Source organism: Sphaeramia orbicularis, chromosome 18 (genome assembly GCF_902148855.1).
Source record: "Sphaeramia orbicularis chromosome 18, fSphaOr1.1, whole genome shotgun sequence".
Classification (NCBI taxonomy): domain Eukaryota; kingdom Metazoa; phylum Chordata; class Actinopteri; order Kurtiformes; family Apogonidae; genus Sphaeramia; species Sphaeramia orbicularis.
In genome coordinates, this window is record NC_043974.1 from 47,359,423 (window position 1) to 47,387,105 (window position 27,683).

Here is a 27,683-nt window from a genome sequence, read left to right on the forward strand (position 1 = left end):
CACTATTTATTTTTTATTTAGAAAATTAAAAAGAAACAACAAAAAACAACAAGAAAAATAACTAAATAAAAAACCATATATATATATATATATATATATATATATATATATATATATATATATATATATATATATATATATATATATATCGTTCTATGTATGAATGAAGTGGTTAAAATAGAAGGTGCTTGCCTGGTGCTTTCTCAGGTGTCAGAGCTGACACAGTCGACAGCAACAGATACTGAAGGAGTAAAGATAGAGAGAAGAGGAGGAGGAGGAGGAGGAGGAGGACATCAGACACATCAGAAGAACTGAACTCCACTGAAGTTCCGATAAAATAAGGGCGAGGACAGAGGAGGACGGAGACGACGGCAGAACGAAGAAGAAGAGCGTCTTCAGCAGTGAGTGATCTGAAAACGATGATGAGTGAGTGAAAGAGGATCTGACGGAGCAGCCCCAGAAGGTTATGTCACTGTGGGCCTATTGTCTGGAGCAGCAGATCCAGTTACAGCGTCCACGCCTGTCAGCAGGTGTCAGGGACGGACGGACGCACATGGACACACACATGCATCATACACACAGGACGGAACACACACACAGGCATCAGCAGGTCCACCAGGTCCACCAGGTCCACCCAGGTCCACCAGGTCCACCAGGTCCACCAGGTCCACGTGGACAGAAGAGGACGCTGGTCTTCAGTGTGGACGTCTGTTTGTCTGTAAACCAGGACAGGAGGACATGACTGTGTCCTCCAGGGATCAGCTCTGAAGAACTCAGCTGGACTGAAGGTAAGATGGACCGTCCACTACAGCTGGACTCATAACTGTAGAACCAGACCAGTTTAAGACAAATGTTCCACAGAATTATAACAGTCTAAATACCAGCTGAAACAAAGGGAAACATTTAGTTTAAAATGTACTTATGTATGTAAATGTATTAAAACTACTGTGTCACAATCCCCCCCCCCAGGACCCAATTGTTGAAAAACGCACGCTAAAGTGTCCTCCTGGGAGCCAAAACATGTGCTAGTGTCCTCTTGGGAGTCAAATGTGTGCTAAAGTGTCCTCTTGGGAGTCTAAATGTGTGCTAAAGTGTCCTCTTGGGAGTCAAATGTGTGCTAAAGTGTCCTCTTGGGAGTCTAAATGTGTGCTAAAGTGTCCTCTTGGGAATCTAAATGTGTGCTAAAGTGTCCTCTTGGAGTCTAAATGTGTGCTAAAGTGTCCTGTTGGGAGTCTAAATGTGTGCTAAAGTGTCCTCTTGGGAGTCTAAATGTGTGCTAAAGTGTCCTCTTGGGAGTCAAATGTGTGCTAAAGTGTCCTCTTGGGAATCTAAATGTGTGCTAAAGTGTCCTCTTGGAGTCTAAATGTGTGCTAAAGTGTCCTGTTGGGAGTCTAAATGTGTGCTAAAGTGTCCTCTTGGAGTCTAAATGTGTGCTAAAGTGTCCTCTTGGAGTCTAAATGTGTGCTAAAGTGTCCTGTTGGGAGTCTAAATGTGTGCTAAAGTGTCCTCCTGGGAGTCTAAATGTGTGCTAAAGTGTCCTGTTGGGAGTCTAAATGTGTGCTAAAGTGTCCTGTTGGGAGTCTAAATGTGTGCTAAAGTGTCCTGTTGGGAGTCTAAATGTGTGCTAAAGTGTCCTGTTGGGAGTCTAAATGTGTGCTAAAGTGTCCTCTTGGAGTCTAAATGTGTGCTAAAGTGTCCTGTTGGGAGTCTAAATGTGTGCTAAAGTGTCCTGTTGGGAGTCTAAATGTGTGCTAAAGTGTCCTGTTGGGAGTCTAAATGTGTGCTAAAGTGTCCTCTTGGAGTCTAAATGTGTGCTAAAGTGTCCTGTTGGGAGTCTAAATGTGTGCTAAAGTGTCCTGTTGGGAGTCTAAATGTGTGCTAAAGTGTCCTGTTGGGAGTCTAAATGTGTGCTAAAGTGTCCTGTTGGGAGTCTAAATGTGTGCTAAAGTGTCCTCTTGGAGTCTAAATGTGTGCTAAAGTGTCCTCTTGGAGTCTAAATGTGTGCTAAAGTGTCCTGTTGGGAGTCTAAATGTGTGCTAAAGTGTCCTGTTGGGAGTCTAAATGTGTGCTAAAGTGTCCTCTTGGAGTCTAAATGTGTGCTAAAGTGTCCTGTTGGGAGTCTAAATGTGTGCTAAAGTGTCCTGTTGGGAGTCTAAATGTGTGCTAAAGTGTCCTGTTGGGAGTCTAAATGTGTGCTAAAGTGTCCTGTTGGGAGTCTAAATGTGTGCTAAAGTGTCCTGTTGGGAGTCTAAATGTGTGCTAAAGTGTCCTGTTGGGAGTCTAAATGTGTGCTAAAGTGTCCTGTTGGGAGTCTAAATGTGTGCTAAAGTGTCCTGTTGGGAGTCTAAATGTGTGCTAAAGTGTCCTGTTGGGAGTCTAAATGTGTGCTAAAGTGTCCTCTTGGAGTCTAAATGTGTGCTAAAGTGTCCTCTTGGAGTCTAAATGTGTGCTAAAGTGTCCTGTTGGGAGTCTAAATGTGTGCTAAAGTGTCCTCTTGGAGTCTAAATGTGTGCTAAAGTGTCCTGTTGGGAGTCTAAATGTGTGCTAAAGTGTCCTGTTGGGAGTCTAAATGTGTGCTAAAGTGTCCTGTTGGGAGTCTAAATGTGTGCTAAAGTGTCCTGTTGGGAGTCTAAATGTGTGCTAAAGTGTCCTGTTGGGAGTCTAAATGTGTGCTAAAGTGTCCTGTTGGGAGTCTAAATGTGTGCTAAAGTGTCCTGTTGGGAGTCTAAATGTGTGCTAAAGTGTCCTGTTGGGAGTCTAAATGTGTGCTAAAGTGTCCTGTTGGGAGTCTAAATGTGTGCTAAAGTGCCTTTTTGGCAGTGAAGACTGACTAAGACTGGACCAGACTGACATTTTCACTCCTACTGTTTGGACCGTCATCTGTTCACAGAGTCAAGATTCCAAACTCCAGGTGTTTGTGTTCTAACAGGGGTCTGGGATCCAAAACAATGAGGACACAGGTCATGTGATGTCATGTGATGTCATGTGATGTCATGTGATGTCATACGTCATCTGTCGTATGTTGTTGGTTCAGAGTAAATCTTCCGTTCTCTCAGTGTCAGTAGACAGGTAGAAGGTTCAGTTTAATCTGTTTCACACCTGTAGCTGTTTGAACCTGTTAATGTGGGCGTGGCCATGAAAACTGACAGGTAACATGAGCACAGGTGAACACACACACACACACACACACACACCCTGGTCCATCTGATACTCAGTGTCAGTCTGATGATGGTGACGGTGCAGTTTGGTTTGGCATCGACAACACTTTGTTTATGTGTTTGTTTATTTCTATTGGACACAAACTCCTACGCTGTAAAAAATATCCTGTTGTTTTTATGAAAAAAAACCCCAAAACTGGCAGCTGTGGTTCCCAGAACAACACTGTAAAAAAACACACCGCACTGTAAACATGTTAACGGAGGAACCTTTAAATTTAACATTTAAACCTTTAAATTTAACCTTTAAACATGTGGATTTAACTGTACTTCTATAGTGTATTTTATTCACCCTCATGGTGTCCAAAGTGCTTTAAAGTCTCCAGGTCCAACTGGGAAAAGTTTAGGTCCAGTGTCTTTTAAGGACACTTGGACATGTGGACACTTGGACATGTGGACAGTCGGAGCCAGGATTCAAACCACCAACCCTTCAGTCACTGGATGACCTGTCCCACCAACTGACGCACAGCCGCCTGTTAATTTACATTAGATTATTCTGTGATTATTTGACTGGTTCTGGTCCACTTTAGATCGTATTGGTTTATATGTGGAACCTGAACGAACATGAGTTGAACCCTTTATATTTAAGAGGAAAGTCTGTTTTTACATGAATGTGCTGACACGATGATGGAAAGGCTCATCCTGAAGATAAAAAACTGTTCATGGCATCTAATCTTATCAAAAATCAACAAAAATAATGAAAATAATCAACAAAATGAAGAAAAATGAACAAAATCATCAACATAATGAACTAAATAATAGTAAATAAATGAAACAGATCCTTCTGAACCAGAGGAAGCTCTGAAAAGGACACATACTCAAACAGGACTTCAATTAAAGGTGGACACTGGTGCGTTGGTTCAAACCTGTTGAATTTGTTCGGAGTGTCGTCCCTGAAAACCTAAACCAGGCTTGGATAACGCTGACCCCCCAGGCATGTGCCCGGACCTGCAGGGTCAGTGTGGTGGCCTCCATCTGACCCTGGAGGCGGAGTTTGGCAAAGCCTCGCGACAACAAACACCGACGCTCCAGCGAGCAACACCTGAGCTGCTGAGGCTGACGCTGAGGCTGAGGCTGGTTCAGATGAGTGGAAACCAAAACACTTACAAAGAGGTGCACTGAGTGACCCCACAGGAACAAAAACTACAAAAACTACAAAAAACTACAAACCCCATGAACCCACACGTACTCAAACATCCTCAAAATGATGGACTGAAGCAAAAATCAGCAACAATACAAACTGGAAACTGAAAAACTTTGGTTAAAAACTGTTAGACTACAACTCCCAGGAGGCATTTCAGGCCACAAACAGTTACCCTGTAAGAGCAGTAGAAAAAAAACTACAAATCCCATGAACCTAAACATACTCAAACATACTCAAAATGATGGACTAAAGCAAAAGTAAACACTATAATGTGGAAATTGAAAAACTATAGTTAAAAATTGTTAGACTACAACTCCCAGGATGCATTTGAGGCCACAAACAGTTGCACTGATTGACCCTGTAAGACAAGTTGGGAAAAAAATACAAAAACTACAAATCCAACAAACCCACACATACTGAAACATCTTCAAAATGGTAGACTTAAGTGATATCCTAAAGTGGAAAATGAAAAACTATAGTTAAAAACTGTTAGACTACAACTCCCAGGACGCATTTCAAGCTACAAACTGTTGCACTGATCGACCCTGTAAGAGCAGTAAAAAAAAACTACAAAAACTACAAATCCCATGGACCCACACATACTCAAACATCTTCAAAATGATGGACTGAAGGAAAAATAAGAACAGCGTTTCCAAAATAGTGATGTCATAAAGTGGAAAGACTACGACTCCCAGGATGCATTTGAGGCCAGAAACAGTTACCCTGTAAGAGCAGTAGGAAAAAAACTACAAAAACTACAAATCCAACAAACCCACACATACTCAAACGTCTTCAGAATGATAGACTTAAGTGACATCCTAAAGTGGAAAATGAAAAAGTATGATTAAAAACTGTTAGACTACAACTCCCAGGATGCATCTGAGGCCACACCCCTCCAGTTCCAGACTGGTCTCAGTTTAACTCCATAAATGTAACAGATTCACACAAGTTTAACTCAATAATAGTTGTTTTCCTTAAATATCAGTAGATAATTCTGTTTTATCAGGTTCATTTACATCTTTATTTATCATAGAACAGAAACGGCACTGGTCAGAGTTACCACTGACCTTCTAACTGCTTCAGATAAGGCTCTGGTTACCTCCGCCAAGGAGGTTATGTTTTTGCCAGGGTTTGTTTGTTTGTTTGTCTGTCCGTTAGTGTGCAACATAACTCAAAAAGTTATGGACAGACTTTGATGAAATTTTCAGGGTTTGTTGGAAATGGGATAAGGAAGAAATGATTACATTTTGGTGGTGATCGGGGGTGGGGGGGCCCACGGGGGGGCCCATTTCCAACAAACCCTGAAAATTTCATCCAAATCTGTCCATAACTTTTTGAGTTATGTTGCACACTAACGGACAGACAAACAAACAAACAAACAAACAAACAAACAAACAAACCCTGGCAAAAACATAACCTCCTTGGCGGAGGTAATGAATCCTCTCAGTGCACTACAGTTAGTTTATGGAGTACCTCAAGGCTCGGTTCTTGGACCTGTACTGTTTATCCCATACATGCGTCCTTTAGGTAACTTAATAAGAAAACAGTCCATCAACTTTCATTGCTACGCTGATGATACCCAATTATATTTATCCATTAAACCCGATGAAGCCAATCAATGTCGAACTCAGAGTCTTCATATGTTTTCTGTTGATGTATTTAATATTTTCGGGGCAGTTCTGTTTCTATCGGACCGTCCGAATTCATTCATTTAAAGTTCTTTCTTCTGGTTGGTTCAGGACCAGGATGCCGGTGCCCGTGGTCTCCTACCAGGACCAGAACTTCTACAGTCTGAGGAGGTCCTGCCGCCGCCGAGGAGCCCTGTTCAAAGACCCCCTATTCCCCCCCACGGCCCAGTCCCTGTTCTACAAGAGGGACCCACCGCCGGGCCTGACCTGGAAGAGGCCCAGGGTGAGTCCACCTCCAAAACACCTGCAAACACCTCCAGAAACACCTCCAAACACCTCCAGAAGCCGGTCCAGAAGCCCCTCCCCCTCCTCAGCTTCGTGTTTCGGTTCGTCTCCATCAGATGGGGTTAATTAAAGCTCTGTCTATTATGGGCGCCGTCGTCAGCCAGTGTAACCGAACCCCAGTGGGAGTGAGTGACGCCAACGACGACAGTAGAAAATATTGAAATAACTCCTGGACAGTTTTTAGAGGCGTGTTGTGATTGGAGTGTAAATGTGGAGGTGATTATTGTGGCTTTTTATGGACGAGGATGACGACTAATATAAACAAAGAAATGTGAGCTTCAGGTTATTTACTGCCCAGAGTCAGTGGGAGCAGAAATGATGACAACACCAACGCCCTTAAAACAACACCCATACAACAGGAAAAACCCTTAAAACAACAAAAACCCTTAAACAATAAGACCCTTAAAATAACACCACCCTTAAAACAATAAAAACCCTAAAAAAACAAAAACCATTAAAACACCACCACCCTTAAAACAACAAAAACCCTTAAAACTTTAAAACCCTTTAACACCACCACCCTTAAAACAACAAAAACCCTTAAAACTTTAAAACCCTTTAACACCACCACCCTTAAAACAACAAAGCATTTAAAATAACACCACCCTTAAAACAACAGAACCCTTAAAACAACAAAAAGCCTTAAAACTTTAAACCCTTTAACACCACCACCCTTAAAACAACAAAGCATTTAAAATAACACCACCCTTAAAACAACAGAACCCTTAAAACAACAAAAAGCCTTAAAACTTTAAAACCCTTTAACACCACCACCCTTAAAACAACAAAGCATTTAAAATAACACCACCCTTAAAACAACAGAACCCTTAAAACAACAAAAAGCCTTAAAACTTTAAAACCCTTTAACACCACCGCCCTTAAAACAACAAAACCTTGAAAACAACACCACCCTTAAAACAACAAAAACCCTTATAACACCACCACCCTTAAAACAACAAAAACCCTTATAACACCATCACCCTTAAAACAACAAAAACCCTTATAACACCATCACCCTTAAAACAACAAAAACCCTTATAACACCACCACCCTTAAAACAACAAAAACCCAAAACCCTTATATCAACATAAACAAACACATTTTATATCTCGTTTGTCTCTTTCTGTCCTTTTTTCGTCCTTATGGTCTCCTTTGTCTGTTTTTGTCCTTTGGGTCTGATGGTCCTCTCTTTGATCCTCTCGTTCGTCTTATGTCTCCTTCTCTTCTTTCCTTCTGCTGAATAAACCCTGTGGACCTGGTTCAGTGTCAGGGTCAGTGTTAAACCCAGATGGGTCCCATCTGAACCCTGTGGATTCAACAGGGGTTGGATGTTAAGGTGTGAAAAGGATCATGTGTAATGACAGACCTGGACCTGCAGGACCTGGGCCGGTCTGGCCTCATGTGGACTTGTGCCGACCTGATCTTGGTAGTGGCTCAGATTCGTTGCTGGTCTCAGGTTTGGTTTGACGAGCTTATGACCGCCGTCGGCTCCTGTTACTGGTCCTCGTCCAAACTCAGATCCACGGGTCCAGATGGATCCGCCTCAGCCTGAACCCGGGCTCAGGTCTCAGGTCTCAGGTCTCATAAAACCCTCTGGTCCCTTCTGGTTCAGGAGATCTGTAAAGACCCTCGGCTGTTTGTGGACGGCATCAGCACCCGTGACCTGCACCAGGGGAGTCTGGGAAACTGTTGGATGGTCGCCGCCATCTCCTGCCTCGCATCTGAACCGACGCTGTGGAAGAAGGTTTATACACTTTATATATATGTATATATATGTGGACGAAGGTTTATACACTTTATATATATGTATATATATGTGGAAGAAGGTTTATACACTTTATATATATGTATATATATGTGGAAGAAGGTTTATACACTTTATATATATGTATATATATGTGGAAGAAGGTTTACACACTTTATATATATGTATATATATGTGGAAGAAGGTTTATACACTTTATATGTATATGTATATATATGTGGAAGAAGGTTTATACACTTTATATATATGTATATATATGTGGAAGAAGGTTTACACACTTTATATATATGTATATATATGTGGAAGAAGGTTTATACACTTTATATATATGTATATATATGTGGAAGAAGGTTTACACACTTTATATATATGTATATATATGTGGAAGAAGGTTTATACACTTTATATATATGTATATATATATGTGGAAGAAGGTTTACACACTTTATATATATGTATATATATGTGGAAGAAGGTTTATACACTTTATATGTATATGTATATATATGTGGAAGAAGGTTTATACACTTTATATGTATATGTATATATATGTGGAAGAAGGTTTATACACTTTATATATATATGTATATATATGGAAGAAGGTGGGATTTATACACTTTATAAATATATAAATGTGTGAAGTGTGTGTGTGTGTATATATATATATGTACGTGTGTGTGTGTGTTTGTCCATTATTATTACATTATTATGTCCATTATAGAATTACACCATTTCTATTAATTACACTTTGTATTTTTTCAAACGATGCCCTTTTCTCATTTGTTCTATCTTTCATTTATTTTTTTATCTATTTGTACTTGTTTTTTTAATATATATATTTTATATTCATGTTTCCGTATGACAATAAACACTATGAATCTGCAATTTAAATTAACAAGAAAATAAATTAGACAAATCTTCCATTTTCCTCTGAAATTATGAAGTCATATAATTATCAGAAACAATCCAAATTTAAAACAAAAAACTATTTATGACAAAACTGTATATTCTCTGAGAAGTTTTCAACAGTAAATGAATTAATTGAGCCGACTAATATTTTCTAGGAATAACTTCAATGTATGAAGTAAAAAAAATCCCCTCTTTAATAGAAAATGGAATATTGTGTGAAACAGAACAGCTCAGATACAGTCTGATCATAAAGTCCAGTAGACGTTAGCAGGACCAGCTCCATCATCAGATTATAGTCCAACGTTTGTAAAAGGTTGTGTCTTCATGGTCCTCATCCTCAGGTCATCCCTGACCACGTGGACCAGGAGTGGAACCCTAAGCGTCTGGACCTGTACGCCGGTATCTTCCATTTCCGCTTCTGGCGTCTGGGTCGATGGTTGGACGTGGTGGTGGACGACCGTCTGCCCGTCAGCGCCGACGGCGTCCTGCTCTTCTGCCGCTCGGCCACGCCCAGGGAGTTCTGGAGCGCGCTCCTGGAGAAGGCCTACGCCAAGTACGTCCAGGTCCACCGGGTCCACGTGGACCTTCATTGGTGTGATGAAGTCATCATGTTAGTTCAGGTTCCACATTCAGACCAGTCTGATCTAAAGTGGATCAGAACCAGAACAATAATATTATAAGAACTTAAAACAATTAAAACCATAAATAGAACCTGCACATAAAAATGAGCTCAATGGAAAAACTACAATTTCGCCAAAACTCTTATTTTTCGATAAAAAGTTTTTGTTCTTCCAAGAGGAGATTTTTGAGGCGAACCAAAACACTCTCAGGTGTACGGGGCGGGGCTTTAGACGCTCCCAGGTGTACGGGGCAGGGCTATAGATGCTCTCAGGTGTACGGGGCAGGGCTATAGATGCTCTCAGGTGTACGGGGCGGGGCTATAGATGCTCTCAGGTGTACGGGGCGGGGCTACAGACGCTCCCAGGTGTACGGGGCGGGGCTTTAGACGCTCCCAGGTGTACGGGGCGGGGCTTTAGATGCTCCCAGGTGTACGGGCGGGGCTATAGATGCTCTCAGGTGTACGGGGCGGGGCTACAGACGCTCCCAGGCGTACGGGGCGGGGCTATAGACGCTCTCAGGTGTACGGGGCGGGGCTATAGACGCTCCACTGCCTCAATAAGACATTGACGTGGCCTTTGAAGTCTGATTATGAGCCGTGGTTTAAATCTGAATATATCTGTAAATCAACCTGATATTTATGTTCGATGCCATGTTTATGGAAGGACTTCTACTGACACCTCACCAGAATAAATAAACAAATCATCACATTTGTGATTTAATGGAAAAACCCACATTACGCACTTCTGTTTTTTTGACATTTAGTAAATATCGGTAAAGTTTTGCGCAGATGTTCGATGGAAAATCCACTTAAAAACTTAAAGAAATCCTTAAACTTCGCAAACATTTATCACAGTTTTCTGAGGAAAAACCTGTATTATGTTGTGATGAATAAGACCTGATGGGGCCGAGTTGGAGGGGGCGGGGCTTCACCCTTATATGGTCGTGTCTGGCTCCATAAACCCAACTGACAACGGCCAAAATGCAAACGGTCAGCTCTACACCGTCCAAACCACTGGGTGACCTCTGGCTGACCTCTGGTTGGCCTGGTGGTCTTGAGGGTTTCCTGAGACCGCCTCCTCCTCCCCAGGCCTCGGGCTGACCCCTCCCCCGTCGTCACTAACTGGTTTCCTCTCATTAACGAGCTCGTTTCCCACGGCCTGCTCTGATCATCTGGACTTGAGTCAGTGTGTGAGCTCATGTGTTGTGCTCGCTCTAGGCTCAACGGCTGCTACGAAGCCCTGGAGGGAGGGAACACCGCCGAGGCCCTGGTGGACTTCACCGGGGGGGTTTCAGAGCCCCTCAGTCTGGACCGCCAGGTCCTGGACCAGCACGCAGACCACAGGAGGACGCTGTTTCAGACACTGGCCAAGGCCCACGAACGCAAAGCTCTGATCACCTGCTCCATACGGGTACGGAAGGATGAAGATGAAGATGATGATGATGATGATGGTGGTGGTGGTGATGACAATGATGATAATGAAGATGGTGGTGACGGTGGTGATGGTGGTGGTGGTGATGAAGATGATGATGATGATTGTGATGATGAAGATGATGATGGTGGTGGTGGTGATGATGAAGATGATGATGATTGTGATGATGAAGATGATGATGATGGTGATGATGATGATGATGATGAAGATGGTGGTGACGGTGGTGATGGTGGTGGTGATGATGATGATGAAGATGGTGGTGATGATGACGATGATGGTGGTGATGAAGATGATGATGATGGTGGTGATGATGAAGATGATGATGGTGGTGATGATGATGATGAAGATGATAATCATGATGATGATGAAGATGATGATGGTGGTGGTGATAATGATGATGATGATGATGGTGATGATGATGATGATGGTGGTGATGATGATGATGAAGATGATGATGGTGGTGATGATGATGATGATGATGAAGATGATGGTGTTGGTGTGTCAGCCAGCAGAGGGTGAGGTGGTGGAGTCGGTGTTGGATTGCGGTCTGGTGCGAGGCCACGCCTACGGGATCACGGCGGTGAAGAAGCTGCGTGCGTCTGAGTCCTCGCTGCAGAACGGCGTTTCCCGCCTGCTCATGGTGCGAATGAGGAACCCCTGGGGGAGCACGGACTGGACGGGGGCCTGGAGCCAGAGGTGGGTGGGGCCACCTGGGTTGGATCCAGCACATGTTGGTTATGTAGGAGCTCAGGGACCCCCCCACCAGTCCCCCCCCAACTGAGAACAGTTTACAACAGTTGAGGCCTTTTACAGGTTCCCCCTCATTAGACTAATGTTTCCATCTGAACCTTCAGTCGAAGCCACAGCAGACTCATAAACCTGAACAGCCCTTCAAACTCTGCTGATGTTTTCATGGGATTTCCGTGTGTTCAGACGGAGTTAACGGTCCTTGAACGCCCCCTGCAGGTCGCAGCAGTGGCAGCAGATGGGCCGAACACAGAGGGACAGCGTGGGCCTGGTGGTCCGAGACGTCGGAGAGTTCTGGTACTGTAGCACTGTATTTACTTCACATCTGCGAGGTTTAACGGAAGAATGAGAAACCAGTGTTCAGAACTCAGAGCTCCTCCTTCAGCCTGAACTCTGTGCATGTGTGGATCCACTGTTTCTGTTTAAATCCAACAGTTTCCAGGTTGTTCCATACACACAAACAGTTGAATCTGGTCCCAGTCATGTGTCTGTCCAATTAGATTCAATTCACATCAATATTAGTTGAGTTCTAATTTTAAATGTGTGGGAAATGGGATTTTCAGTGTTCAGTGTAAATGTCCACAGAGTCCACATTCCACAGTGGATGTGGACAATTTAGTTCCACATACAAGAGATTGTTCTAAGCTACAGGTGGATCCAACTGGAGGAGAATCGGAGTTGTTTCGAAATTTTTATGAATTTTGGAAAATGTCTCAGTGATGACAGATGGAAAACTGTAGATGTTGTGACCTTGCTGTGACCTTGAACTTTGTCCTACTGGGACCAAAATGGACTGGGTTGGTCCCAGGGCCTAGGCCTATCTGTGGGGAAGATCTGGGAAAGATGGGTGGAAGAGTTTTACACTGAAGATGAGAACAAACAAACAAACAAACAAACAAAACAAAGTGATCACAAAACCTCCTGGAGGAGGGAATAATGTCAACCACCAAGTCTGAAGTCCAGTCCATGGAACTGAAGGGGTTAATCCACCAAAAAATGGACCTGGACTATAGGTTAGAGTTAGGGTGGAACTTTATACCGTCAAGAACAGATTTGAAATGACTATTGTATATATAATGATCTATATTATATGTATAATGACTGATTTTATTTGACAGAACTTGGTCAATTTCAACTACAAAAACTTTGAATTCACTTGCGACTCCTGTGTTCTGAATATGAAACACCGTTGTACCGACGCATTTTCACATGTTATTCAACACTATTTGATCGCATGTCAGTTTACACCAAGATCTCCGGTTCAAATAACCCTAACCCTAATCCTAAACCCCTAACCCTAACCCTAACCCTAACCCTCAGTACGTGGTATTTAACGTATTTATTCAGGTTGCACAGGGGGCTGATAACAGCATGAACATATACACATAAACCTTATAATGTGTACCGATAACGCGCTAATAATTCAAAGTGTCATGCATATTTATGTGATCTTGTAGATTTTGGACAGACTGGACTGGACTGGACAGACTGGACTGGACTGGACTGGACACTCAGACTGGTCTGTCTCAGTCCGTCCTGTGGTGTTTTGTTGGTCCTTCAGGATGGCCTTTGAGGACTTCTGCCGTTACTTCACTGACGTGGTGCTGTGTCATCTGGTGGAGGGGCCGGTGTTGTGGCCCGGGTCCCATTGGAGGGAGGTGTTCTGTTACGGAGACTGGGCCCCGGCCCCGCCCAGCACCGCTGGACCTCCCACCAAACACTCCATGACCCCGGGAAAGAAAATCACCGCAACTGGACCGACCAAACAACAACAACAACAGCAGCGCGGAAACCGAAAGGAGGCGCAACTCTGGGAGAGTCAACGGGGCCGAACCAAAGAGGGGAATTCTGGGAAAAAAGACAAGACCGTCCAAGCAACAGCAGAGGATGACGTCGAGGTCCGGCTCAGCGGAGTCTGGGAGGTCCAGGTGGACCGGAGGAGTCGATGTGGAGGGTGCATCAACCACAGGGACACCTTCCTGCACAATCCACAGGTAAAGCTGCGCCGTTACCATGGTTACTGTAAGGCTAATTTGTGTTCGTTCATCGAAAGCTTCAAAGACGAGTTCAGGACGCACTTGGTCGCAGTTTAAAAATTTATTCTGATCACATGTGAAATATTAAAGCCAGCGCTGGTCTGTCTGGACGAGGGCTCACGCAGGAACTCAAGTCGCAAAAAGCCCCAAATTCTGGGTGTGGTTTGACAGTTGTCTTGTTGGGTGACTCCACCCCAAACAATGGGTTGGAGTTCGCATCGTCATCAGACTCCGTCTTCTGATTGGACCTCATCTGTTGACGTGGCTTGCAAGACTATCATGATTCTATAATTATTCTTCGTTACCATCAACGAGGTTTTGTACAAAAACACCTGCATCCATTATACAGATACGGTTAGCTAACCCTTTAAGCGCTGACGTGTCTGTGGTGAGCGTTCAAAATGTACCATTTATTTTAAATATTTAAATAAATTTAACTGTTTACTCAATAGTTAACTTCCTGTTTCTTTAGTTTATGTTTGACGTGAGAAGAAAAGAGGAGGAGGTTCTGATGTGTCTTCAGCAGGAGGACCGAAGGATTCGGAGGAAGGACGGAGACGGGGAGAACCTGCCCATCGGGTTTGAGGTTCTGAGGGTGAGAACGTCAGGAACAGCTGTCTACTGTCTAATGCCGTGTTTCCACCACGTGGAACTGGCTCGACTCCACTCTGGTACCAGGTCCTATTCCAGACCGTTTCCATTCCAGGATACTACCCACTTTCCAGTACCTGGTCGTCATAGCGATGCGGTGCATTACTTCTGTGTCGTCTGCTCAGAGTTTCTGATAAACTTACTCGTTGCGTGTTGTCTCGTCAAAGTCACGCTGAATTTTTCCGTCTGAACCTCCTGGACAAACCGTGGTATAGTTCTACAGACGGTCATCATGTGGATTCACCTACTGACAGATTTACTGGAAGCTTTTTTGTAAAAGGGCGGGGCACAGAGACGACTCTGACCAATTAGTGGTCTGCAGTGTTTACACAGTGTCACCTTTAGTATCTGGTCCCCAGTCCTGGAACCTCGGCGGAGGCGATACCAAAAAACCAGTACCAGATTCCAGGTCCTTTTTCATAATGGAAATGCAAAAAGGCCGAGTCGAGTTGAGTCGAGCCAATACCACGTAGTGGAAATGCGGATTAGAATCATGTGTTGTCTTAGGGTTACTAAAAGTGAATTCTGACTTTAATTACCTTTAATTTTTCTAATGAACAAAGTTAAACTTCATCCACTAAAATAGAACGAGTTCATCCTCGAGTGCAAAGTGAACATCTGTGTTAAATTTGAGGACATTCCAACCAAACTTCCAAACATTCCTAAGACGTTTGCTTCATTACAATGGCTGACGGACCCGTGAACGTCCTCAGTGAACGTACCTTCTGGTCCTCGGTGTTCGGCAGGTGGAGGTGAACCGCTGTACTCGGGTTCACTGCGTGGTGGAACAGGCCTCCAGCTCCGTCTACATGGACTCTCGGAGCGTGACGCTCAGGGCAGAGTTGGCGCCGGGTCGCTACGTCGTCGTGCCAACCACCTTCCTGCCTGGCGCCAAAGGTCACTTCCTGCTACGACTCTTCTCCCATTCCCACATCGAGCTCAGGTAGGCGTTCAATGTCCTGTTTTCACAAGTACTTCCTGTCTCCATGTGTACTTCCTGTTTCCATGTGTACTTCCTGTTTCCATGTGTACTTCCTGTCTCCATGTGTACTTCCTGTTTCCATGTGTACTTCCTGTTTCCATGTGTACTTCCTGTCTCCATGTGTACTTCCTTTTTCCATGTGTACTTCCTGTCTCCATGTGTACTTCCTGTCTCCATGTGTACTTCCTGTTTCCATGTGTACTTCCTGTCTCCATGTGTACTTCCTGTTTCCATGTGTACTTCCTGTTGTACTTCCTGTCTCCTGAACCTCCACCTGTCCGTCAGTCCCTTTAACCCTCCTCTTCCTGCTGTCGGTTGGTTCTCAGGGAGCTGCTGGAGGACTTACCCCCCCCTTCGGCGTTCCAGTGTTTTCTACCTCAGCCCGCCGTCGTCACCACCGTTCACCTGCGCAGAGCGTCTGGACTCCGCCCCAAACGGCCTGGTCTGTCCACAACACGCCAACAAAAAACCAAACAGATTCAGCATCACACAGTACACTAGTCTGTTTTTTTTGTTACCCTCCATCGTCTTGAACCGTCTTTTTAACCCTGAACCCTGTCTTTTGTCTTTTGTCTCTACGGTTCGATGGTCCACAGCTCCAGACGTCTACGCCATCCTCCGATGTGAAGACGCCGTCATAAAGACGCCGGTGTTTAAGTCGGACGGAAACCCTGAGTTTAACATCCGAACCATCTTCTACAGACGAGACCCTCAGACGCACATCTGCATCGAGGTGTTTATAGACAATTTAAAAAAAAAAAAAAAAATATATATATATATATATATATATATATATATATATATATATATATATATATATATATATATACACACACACTACATATAATACAGTATATACAGATATACAAGATAAACAACATCTGCATCGAGGTGTTTATATACAATAAAAATATATATACAATATAAGCAATATATACACTACGTACAATACAATATATACAATAAAAACAATATATAAAATATAAGCAATATAAACAATGTAAACAATATATATAATAAAAATATACACAATATATACAATATAAATGATATATACAATGCAAAATATATACTACATATACAATAAAATCCATATATACAATATAAGCAATATATACACTACATACAATACAATATATACAATATAAACTACATCTGCATTGAGGTGTGTCTGTTGACTCTAATACACCCACATTTACACAATATATATAATATATATAAAATACAGTATATACAGACATACAATACAATATATACAATATAGTTTATCAGCTTTTTTTCTTTGTACTTTATTCGGTTTTTGTTCATTTTGTTGATCATTTTATTTAATTTGTTGATTATTTTGGTTGTTTTTGTTCATTTTTAATTATTTTGTTCATTTTTGTTCAGTGTAAATATTGTTTCTGAACTATGTGGACATAAATATGTGGACACCTCATGTCTCCAGTGGTCAGATGGTCAATATAAACATCAGTATTAATAATCAATATCTATCCCATAATATTAAACTCTAATCTGACATTAGTCCTTATAGTTTTGGATCCCAGAGTCCTGTTAGAAAACAAACACCTGAATTAGACGGGTCCACAGACTGGGGTCTGAACCGGTCTGTGATCTGAACCGGTCTCTGGCGTGTCCTCTTCAGGTCTGGACCAGAGGTTTTCTGTGGGACTCTGTTCTGGGCGAAGCTCGACTCCAGACCGCCGAGTCCGAGAGGGGGCGGAGTCACGTGATGGACCTACGAGGCGGCCGATCCCGTTCCGGATCCAGAGGTTGTGTTTACGTGGAGACGTCGTCCAGCGTCTGCCTCGAGGATTTATGACGACGCATCATGTGATCCAAATCCGAACAAACGCAGGTTTTATCGGATTTACCCGAAACTACGCAAATGTACGATGACAGCGTCCATGTTTTCCCAGAGGATCCAGTTCAGACCTGGTGAGGTTATTGAACACGTTCACAGTTGGTCTGGATGTACTATGGCCCCGCCCACAACGACTCACAGAAAGGATTATTATGGGATGGAAGTCAGTGGTCTTCAGGTGCCTTTTGGTCCATTTTATGACAGTCGGTCCCCAGTTTGTACCTGAAATAAACATCAGTTCGTGTGTGAGGTGCTTTTTTTTGTCGTATTTGTGCATCAGTTTGGTCCATTTTATTACAGTCGGCCCCCACTTTGCACTTTAAATAAACACGAGTTCGTATGTGTGTGTGACACTGACATCATTTCTTTTTTTCATTTCTTTTTTCTATAGATTTCAGCCATTTTCTATAAATTGCTTATTTATTTTTTTAGTTGTTTTTTTCTGAACGTCTGAACGCATTTGTTTTTGCTTTTGTATTTTTGGATACAAACTATTAAAGGCGTGTCTTCAATGAACTGGACTGTGTGTGAGTTTCATCTGACGCTCTGATTGGATGTTGAAGGAGGATTTCAACTGTGAATTCAACTGTGAATTCAACTGTGAATTCAACTGCATTTATAGTGTTTCAGTGTGCGTCAGCGGAAAAAGAACAAAATCAAAACAGCAGTTTGGATTTTTAAGTAAATACAAACTACCTTCTAAAATAGTTGGTTCACTGTTTAAAATGTAAATTTAAATACGATAGATTTAAATACTATAGATTTAAAGAAGTAGTATTTAATGTGGGATATGAACAAACACCCAAAAAAATCAGATTTCACCAAAAAAATACTAGTTTTGTGTTAAAACCTGCAGTGAATGTGGTCTAAGTCCAGGTCTAGGTTCACGTCCTAAACCCCATCAGGTGGATCTCCTCAGGCTAAAAACAGGAGACGTTTCACTGACATTAAATCCAGACGTGTGTTTTTAAACTTCTGCATATTTAAAATCAAACTATGAACACTGACTTTGTTCATGGGTTTAAGGAAGATTAAAACTGAAGGACAGGAGCTTCCTCTTTCATTTTCAGTCAGACTGATGGGAATGTGTGTCAGATGTTCAAGTCCAGTCTGGTTTAGTGGATTTAAATTTCATCTGTTGGAAAAAAAAGAGCAAAAATCAACTGAAAATGAACCAGGGGTGTCAAACATGTGGTCCAGGGCCCAAATGTGCCCCCCCCCCCCCCCCCCCCCCCCCCCCAAAGGTTTCAATCCGGCCCGTGGGATGAATTTAAAAAGTGCAAAAATTCTCAAAAACTCCTTTTAGTTCTGGTTCCACAAACAGACCAACATCATCTGCGTTAAAATAATAATATATATATAAAATAATGACTGCATATTTTCTTCTTGGTTTGATGTGAAATAATGTTACATTATGCCTATAAATAATAACAACTTCAAATTTTTCTTTGTTTTAGTGCAAAAAATCACATTAAATTCTGAAAATACAGAAAAATTCCATTTCCAAACTCTCCTGTACCAATAAAATGTGCCCAACCTGAAATGTCTGTATTAAATTCAGTCCAGTTTGAACTCTTTTCTGCCTGTTGTGAACTGTTTAGTGTCTTTGTAGATCTGATCCAGAATGCACACGTAGAAAGGATGAAGAAGAGGCAGAATATTGTTAAAATTATATTTATTTTTCGTAATAAATTTCAGTTTTTTTCAGGTGATTCACATGTTTTTTTTTGTTTGGTTCGGAAATGTAAATGTTTTCATAATTTAATAGGTTTATTTGCATGAAAACACAGACAAACCTTTGGAGCTGTCCTTATTCACAGGTTATTCTGTTCTTATTTGACTGGTTCTGCTGTGGAACCTGAGATAAAAGGAGTTTACAGGGTTAATCTGAACAGTTTTAAACCAATAAAAATACACTTTAGGCTTGGAATCTGATACCAGGTGGATTTAGAGACTTTCAGACACAAAGTTTGGTGAAAATCCGTCATGTTAAGGTCCTAAACTTCCCTAAATATTAAAGCCATCACGTGTTTAAATCCGTTTATTTCAGTCACTGCGTCGTTAAATAAACTGGTGCGTAAATCTGTGCGTAAAAGTCTCCTGGTTCCAGCTCTTCCGGGTTTCCTGGGTTGCGTCACACCCCTTTCATGCATCGTGCGCGTGCCCTCGCCGCTCACCTCTTCAATCAGCTGACCTCGTGCACCCTCCTCGTGCATGCACGCGCAGGCGGAGGCTCGGCATCCTCGTGGAGGCGCGCGGCGGACGGAGCAGAAGAAGAAGTCTGAAGGAGGTGAGTGCGGATCCAGCAGAACCCACAACCCAGAACCCAAACCCGGTCCGGAACCATGAACCCAGAACCCGGTACGGGGAGGGGGGGCGGGGGGAGTCCGGGTGACCGACAGGACGGGGGCTCAGGGTCCGGGTCCGGGTCTGGTCTGGGGTTCGGCTGTGTTTACGCAGGGCGGGGTGCGTAAAAGGACCAGAGAATGGAAGGTGTGGTCCGGGTTAAGAGGAGTTTACCGGAGGGGGGGTGGGGTTCGGACCGGCTCCGGTGTTCGGAGGTGTTCGGGTACAGGTGTGGGTGAAGGTGCGTTTGCGTGGGTGGGGCACGTGCGTCCAACCTGAGGGTTTGGTTGAACCGGATGAACAGGGAACGCAACATTCACAAAACCTGCACCAGGTGAACCACTGAGACCAGGACCAGTCTGACCTGGTCCACTTCAGACCACTGAGACCAGGACCAGTCTGACCTGGTCCACACCAGACCACTGAGACCAGGACCAGTCTGACCTGGTCCACACCAGACCACTGAGACCAGGACCAGTCTGACCTGGTCCACTTCAAACCACTGAGACCAGGACCAGTCTGACCTGGTCCACTTCAGACCACTGAGACCAGGACCAGTCTGACCTGGTCCACACCAGACCACTGAGACCACGACCAGTCTGACCTGGTCCACTTCAAACTACTGAGACCAGGACCAGTCTGACCTGGTCCACTTCAGACCAGAACTAGTCTGAACTGGTCCACATCAGACCAGAACCAGTCTGACCTGGTCCACTTCAGACCCACTTCAGTCTGGGTCCACCTGACCCATGAGTTCTAAAAACCAGACCGAACCACAGTGACCTGCTGGGTGGACGCAGACAGCAGAACTGTCTCAGTTTAACCCTTCAAAACCTGAACCTTCATCTGTTCCTGGTCCTCAGATCTGACCCGTTTGGACCGTCTGAGGTTCTGTAGTTACCATGGAAACATAAATGAAAGAGTGGACCAATAATATAAAGTAACATGAACACTATAAGCTACAGAAGTGTGTTGTATTCACACACAAAAATAAATGTTTTTCTGAATGAACGAGTGTTTTCAGAACAAGTTTAAATGTCTGTTCGTCTGTCCGTCCCACTGACGCAGATGAACAGCCCACAGGACACTGTCAGAAAACAGCATCTCATTAATTCAGAAAAAACACACATTTATTTTTTTGTGTGAATGCGATACGCTTCCGTAATGAGCCACAAACTGAAAACAACTGCAAATATAAATGTAGTATTTTCTTTTGTTCAGACAAGGAATAGTTTTTAGATGTTTCCTGCTTGACAGTTTCCACTGTGACTCCAGTCTTCCTCAGAAGCGTCATCCGACGTGTTACTGACGTGACATTTATCAGAAAAAAAAAATAATGAGGTGGACAAGAAGATTTAGAAAAATAAACCAAAGTAATAAAAACTGAAGGAAAATGAATTCAGTAGTTTCATCTGACGCTCCATCCTTCCCTGACCCCTGATCCAGACCCTCAGATCCTTCAACTCCTCCACTTGGGTCATAGACTCCCCACAGACCACCAGACCAGAGGACGGACCACCTTTATCTGGTCCAGAACCTTTATCTGGTCCAGAACCAGGTCCTCAGGTTTGGAGGTGCTGGTCCTCATCCCACTGGATTCACACTGGGGTCCAAACTGACCCAGTCCACGCTGAAGGTCCAGGTTCCATGAGACCAACAGGACAACATCATCTGCAAAGAAACAGACATGAAACCATGTGGTCCCCAAACCAGACCCAGACTGGACCCAAACCGGACCAAAACCGGACCCAAACCGGACCAAAACCGGACCCAAACCGGACCAAAACCAGACCCAAACCAGACCCAAACCGACCCAAACCGACCCAAACCAGACCCAAACCGACCCAAACCAGACCCAAACCGGACCCTGGCAGAACCTTGAAATCTGTCAGATCCATGTGTTCTTCTATCTTAAACCGTTCCAGATGATTCCATCAGTCACATCTGTTTGTTCTTCTGTACTTTCCATGTTCTTCAGTCATCTTCATCGTTTCTTCTTCTGTGTTTTTTTGTCGGTTCCATCTCGTCGTCGTCGTCTTCAGGTTCGTGTCCTGGTTCTAATCATGTCCAATGGTGGCATCATCGGGCGGATCCGGAGCCCCCCCCAGCCCCCCACACCCATCCTGGGTAAGTCCTGGTTCTGATCTGGGTCAAACATACGGTCCGTGGACCAAAACCGGCCCACAAACGGTCCGATCTGGATCAATTTATGAAATGGAAAAATTAGACTGAAAATATGAACAATTATTTAAGTTCAGGTTCCACATTCAGACCAACAGGATCTAAAGTAAAAGGATGAAACATACATGAGGAAAAACTGCAGGTTTTACCGTTTTAGAGCAAAAAGAAAAATTACATTATGAAAATATTTGCATTTACAAACCAAACAAAACAGATGTGAATCACCTGAAAAATGAAATTTTATCAGAAAAATAAACACAATTTTAATAATATTCTGTCTCAGATGTATCATTTTTAAACGTACGTCACACACAGTGTTCCACAAATATTTGCTTACAAGTAGAACACTGTTCGCATTTTCAGCGTGATATCGTGAATTGTGTGCAGATCTGTACGCATTATAAGCTTTACGCGTGTATGTTCACGCTGCGTAAAATACCACATGATTAGCAGTTAGGGGTTAGGGTTAGCACAATTAGCATGATTAGTGGCTAGGGTTATGGGTTAGTATTGGCATGATTAGCGATTAGCATGATTAGTGGTTAGGGTTAGTGTTAGCGCAATTAGTGATTAGCACGATTAGTGGTTAGTGTTAGCACAATTAGCGGTTAGTGCGATTTGCAGTTCGAACAATTTGTACAATATTACGTCTCAGTTTATGAACACAATTTACAGATTTTTGTTTGTTTTGTTGTTTGTTTGTTGGATGGTCCTGGTCTGGATGTGGGTCCTGGTCTGTGGTGTGTTTGCTGGTCCTGCTCTAATCCCTGGTCTGTTTTCAGTCTGTTCCAAAGCTGTCATGTGTGTCATGCCCATCGCTCAGATCACCATTGGTGAGTGACCAGTCACATGTCAATCTAAACTGTGGGCGGGGCCTCCTACAGGTTAGATTAGATAGAACTGTTCTGATGTTTTAGACAGAACCCTCAGAACATGAAGGTTTAGACAGCAGCACCAACACTGAATATACACACAAGAAACAACAACACACACTTTTATATACACACACACACACACACATATATATATATATATATATGAAAGTGCGTGTAGTTTAATAAGCACAGGATGAAAGTTGTAATAAAGTGATAGCAATAGTAATAGTCATACCAATAATAATAACAACTAGAAGCACTCGGAGAGCGCAGACCTCCGCCAAGGCTGATCAGTGGGCCCCCCCTGTGGGGCCCCCCCACGCCAAGGAGGTTATGTTTTTGCCAGGGTTTGTTTGTTTGTTTGTCTGTCTGTCTGTCCATTAGTGTGCAACATAACTCAAAAAGTTATGGACAGATTTTGATGAAATTTTCAGGGTTTGTTGGAAATGGGCCCCCCCGTGGGCCCCCCCACCCCCGATCACCACCAAAATGTAATCATTTCTTCCTTATCCCATTTCCAACAAAGCCTGAAAATTTCATCCAAATCTGTCCATAACTTTTTGAGTTATGTTGCACACTAACGGACAGACAAACAAACAAACAAACAGACAAACAAACAAACAAACAAACCCTGGCAAAAACATAACCTCCTTGGCGGAGGTAACAAAAATTAAATAATTCTGATACTGATATTAGTAGTGATACTAATACTAATACTGATAGTAATACTGATACTGATAGTAATACTGATGCTAATGCTAATACTGATGCTAATGCTAATACTGATGCTAATGCTAATACTGATACTAATACTGATAGTAATACTGATACTGTTAGTAATACTGATACTAATACTGACACTAATACTAATACTGATAGTAATACTGATACTAATACTAATACTGATGCTAATGCTAATACTGATGCTAATACTAATGCTAATACTAATACTGATGCTACTGCTAATACTGATGCTAATACTAATACTGATGCTAATGCTAATACTGATGCTAATACTGCTGTTCAGGTGCAGTGTACCTGGACGAGTGTCCGGTCCAGACCTACATCCCGGTCTACCTGGTGGTCCTGGGGGTGTTTGGACTCATGCTGACCCTGCTGTCCTGTCTGCCCTGCGCTCAACAACCCAAAGACGGACCCCCCAACCCCCTGAACCGGCTCTGCACCGCCTGGAACTCACTCACATCCTTCTTCCTCTTCTGTTGGTTCATCGCCGGTGAGTTCAAAGGTCAAAGCAGGTGGAATATCTGCATCCGTTAAACGTAGAAAACAGAAACACAATAGAAGTGTGATACAGATTGTATTAAATGGGAGTTGAATGTGTGACTTTAAATCTGGCTCTAAAGAAATGTTGGATGAACGTCGTAAATCATACCTCATGAACCAAAATGGAGAAGAAAAAATCTAATGTTACAAGTTCATTTTCTTAAAGTTTTTTTTTTTTTTTTTGGAAGTCCAAGTAATATTCTGAGTAATATTCTTATATAATAGTAATACTCTTTTTATTTTAGAGGTGCAGTCAGTGTCAGGTTTATTCATGTGTGTGTGGTTTAGATGAACTCACACCTGTCTGTGATGAACTTGGAGAAGAGGTCAATTGCAACGAGACAGATCTAATTTTACAGCTTTAGAAAGTAGCTGTGGTGAAGAAAGTCGAGCAGAAAAAACAGATTTTGAACCTGGGGAAATTTGGTGGTCCAGACATGCTAGTCTAACAGTGCAGGTGTTAAGCAAGAGCTGTGCACATGTAAAAGCATGAGCTGTTCTTAGAATGAGCTGATGGAGTGACTGACATGTTCTGCCCAGTAACGACCATTAACCAATAATAAGCAGACGACCAATGATGTCATTGAATAATGGGAGTGTCCAAGAGTCACTAAAGACTAGAAGAAGGTAACAAAGGAAACTCTTTTTTTTTTTTGGCGGCTTTTTCTTTTTCTCTCTGTGACAAAATGTGTGTTTGATGCTAGATTCTTTTGTAACTTTTTAAGCAATAAATCCAGCTAGTGTTTAACTTTTTAAAACCTCAGACCTTCTTTTTGGTGAGTTCTTCATTTCTCCTGGTTTGGTCCGTCCATCCCAAACGTAACTGGTGAGTTAATTTAAATTACGTGACCCCCCCCCCCTCTGGTGTCAGCCTAAGTGGAGTAGTCCAGAGCCACCGTTGGTCTATAAATCTGTAGAACACGCAGCCTTTTGTCCAGATAACCGGAGATTTTTGGTACCGAGGTGGTTGAAAGTTAAGGAAACTGGGGCAGTAGTTCATTAACCCAAATTAATTGCATTTTTTTAGATTTACTGCTTGCTGCGTGTTTACAGAAACAGTCAGATCTGTCATTCAAACCCAGAGGACATCCCACTGAACAGAACCCACTGGACCGGGTCATCCTCAGTGTGTGTTTCTGTGTGTGTGTCCTCCCTCCAGGTAATGTGTGGATCTACTCCATCTACCAGCCCAACTACAACAGGAACACCACCCACCTGGACTCCTACTGCCATAGGACCCTGTACCTGTTCGCCTTCTGGACCACCACCCTGGTCTACGTCCTGCTGGGTCTCTTCCTGGTCGGCGGCTGCTGCGTCCTCTTCTGTTTCTTCCTGTGTGGACGAGCCGACCCCGACGACATCTAGAGACGACGTCCAACCGGACATTAAGAGGAGACGGGTAGTGGACGGGTAGTGGACAGGATTGGTTGGACGGGTAATGGCTGTGTTTAATGCATGGGTCGGACGGATGTTGGACTTTTAATTGGACTGGACCAAAGCCGTGTGCACCTGTGGGTGGTTCATGACCTCCAGACTGTCTCCTCACCTGATTGGACGGTCTGTGAAGGAGGCGGACCTCACTGACCTTTGACCTTCTTTGTTTGTTCCGTCTGTCCTCCAGATCAGACCTGTTGTGTTTATCTCTTCTAATCCTCCTCCTTTTGTCTTATTGTCTTATTATTGGAGCTCTGTTCCTTCGTTGGGTCTTTGTTGGACATGTGTCTCCTGTACTTCTGTAAAATCTGCTGTTGAACACTTTCTTTATTGTAATTCAAACCGAATCAAATTTTATTTATATAGTGTCAAATCATAACAAAAGTTTTCTGATGACAATTGAACTAAACGAACTAAAATCAGGCACTTCAGTTGTGTTTTTTGTTTTTGTGTTTTTTATGGGATGTTTTATTACGACAGTTTTATCCAGCTGAGTTTTACCGAGTAAAAGGATTCCTGTCATCTGTGGGGATGGAACGTTCCACCACAACGTTCCACCGCAACATTCCACCTCAACTTTCCACGGCAACATTCCACAACAATGTTCCACAACAATGTTCCACCTCAACGTTCCACCTCAATGTTCCACGGCAACATTCCAGAACAACATTCCACAACAAAGTTCCACAACAACGTTCCACCTCAGTGTTCCACAACAACGTTCCACGGCAACATTCCAGAACAACATTCCACAACAACATTCCACAACATTCCACAACAACGTTCCACAACAACATTCCACAACAACATTCCACAACAACATTCCAGAATAATGTTCCACTGCAACGTTCCACAACAACGTCACCAATCACCATCATCATCATGTTGTTCTGGTGTCGTCCTGTTTCATCCGTCACATGTCGGTGGCTTTCAGTCTTTTCTGAACCTCCTTCAATGAACCCAAACCTCCAGGAACCAAGTCCTGGTCTGGTCTGGTCTGGTACCACCCCTCTGGTCTTGATCTGCTGGTCCAGTTCTGGGTTCTGGTCCATGTTGGTTTTTCTGCTCAGGTGGAGGCAGTACCTCCTACTGACCACTAGATGGACCCGTTCAACCTGCACAGACTACAGAACCTCCAGTTCAAAGGTCATGGTTTCAATCTAAACCTGGAGAAAAAAAATAAACACCTTCACATTTCAGCTTCTACAGTCACATGGGTTTAACTACTGTGAAGAAAAACCATGTTTAACCTTAAAAACTTGGTTCTGGCTGTTTATTAGATCTATTCGGACTAGAATTTAATAACATCATTAACTGACAAAGAAAAAGAAGAAGACAAAGAACAATAATGACCATGGATCGTCCATGTAGTGGATGATTTAGGTAATTATATGACGATAACAATGTGTAAAATCAGTTTCAGTCGACTTCTGCAGCGAGGTTATTATCGTTATTATTCTCCTAATATTATGGCTTTATTCTGGAAATATGGCGACATCACTCTCATAATATTACAAATTTATTCTCGTAATATGATTTTTTTTGTGTTTGACTTTATTCTCATAAAATAATGGGTTTTATCTCGATAATTTGCGACTTTATTCTCATAGTAACAGTGTTTTTATTTTCTAAAGCGGTTCTAATACGCCGTCATAATAAAGAGACAATTTAGAAGGGAATGTCGTTTAATCAGCTCTTTAAATCCACTGTTTTATTGCGAAAGAATCTGGTTTTGGAAATATTAAAACCACTTCAGTCCCCTGTTGGAGGCTTTATCCATTAAATTTATAATAGTTTTATTCATAAATATACATCAGTACTTTATAATGTGGTAAAATCTGACAGATGAACTATTAGGTTTGGATGTTATTTTTAATTAAAGTCTCATTTCCTGTCTAATAAAGCAGTAAAAACAGATTAGTGTTTTACACAAACGGCTTTGAATGCAGCATCTGTGGAATCAGTGACGTTATGATGGAAGATGTCGGTTTTATGGCAGGTTTTTGAGTTCAGATCAGACTGAGTTCCTGTGGTTTATGGAGGTTTAGTGTGTGCGATAATTTGGGTTGTTGTATTTGGGCATCATTATGGTCCATAGGAGGAATATGGAGCGAGTTATACAGTAATAAACAAGTAATCTAAGGTGAAAATACAGGTTAAAGTGAACGAAAAGGGAATATTTTAACGCAAAAAGATGCTCAAGTACTATGCAACATTAATGCTAAC

The 27,683-nt window shown here is 42.7% G+C and overlaps 2 protein-coding genes across 3 annotated transcripts; both read left to right on the plus strand.

The window, feature by feature from the left end:
- Nucleotides 1-263: 263 nt before the first annotated feature.
- Nucleotides 264-17,843, plus strand: LOC115438117 (calpain-5). Of its 2 annotated transcripts, XM_030161499.1 has the most exons (13): nucleotides 264-788; nucleotides 6,099-6,270; nucleotides 7,945-8,076; nucleotides 9,348-9,559; nucleotides 10,844-11,036; nucleotides 11,563-11,753; nucleotides 12,024-12,101; nucleotides 13,366-13,798; nucleotides 14,313-14,435; nucleotides 15,238-15,434; nucleotides 15,800-15,915; nucleotides 16,070-16,206; nucleotides 17,119-17,843. In XM_030161499.1, exons 2-13 carry the CDS (start codon nucleotides 6,106-6,108, stop codon nucleotides 17,293-17,295), a joined length of 2,154 nt encoding a protein of 717 aa, XP_030017359.1. In that variant the 5' UTR covers nucleotides 264-788; nucleotides 6,099-6,105; the 3' UTR covers nucleotides 17,296-17,843. The 2 variants fall into 2 exon arrangements, with proteins under 2 accessions (XP_030017359.1, XP_030017358.1); XM_030161498.1 differs by lacking the exon at nucleotides 264-788 and having other exon boundaries at nucleotides 5,795-6,270.
- Nucleotides 17,844-19,536: 1,693 nt separating this feature from the next.
- On the plus strand, nucleotides 19,537-25,888 carry LOC115438273 (uncharacterized). The gene is made up of 5 exons (XM_030161755.1): nucleotides 19,537-19,627; nucleotides 21,700-21,810; nucleotides 22,647-22,697; nucleotides 23,767-23,973; nucleotides 25,183-25,888. Exons 1-5 carry the CDS (start codon nucleotides 19,552-19,554, stop codon nucleotides 25,386-25,388), a joined length of 651 nt encoding a protein of 216 aa, XP_030017615.1. The 5' UTR covers nucleotides 19,537-19,551; the 3' UTR covers nucleotides 25,389-25,888.
- The last annotated feature ends 1,795 nt before the right edge of the window (nucleotides 25,889-27,683 follow it).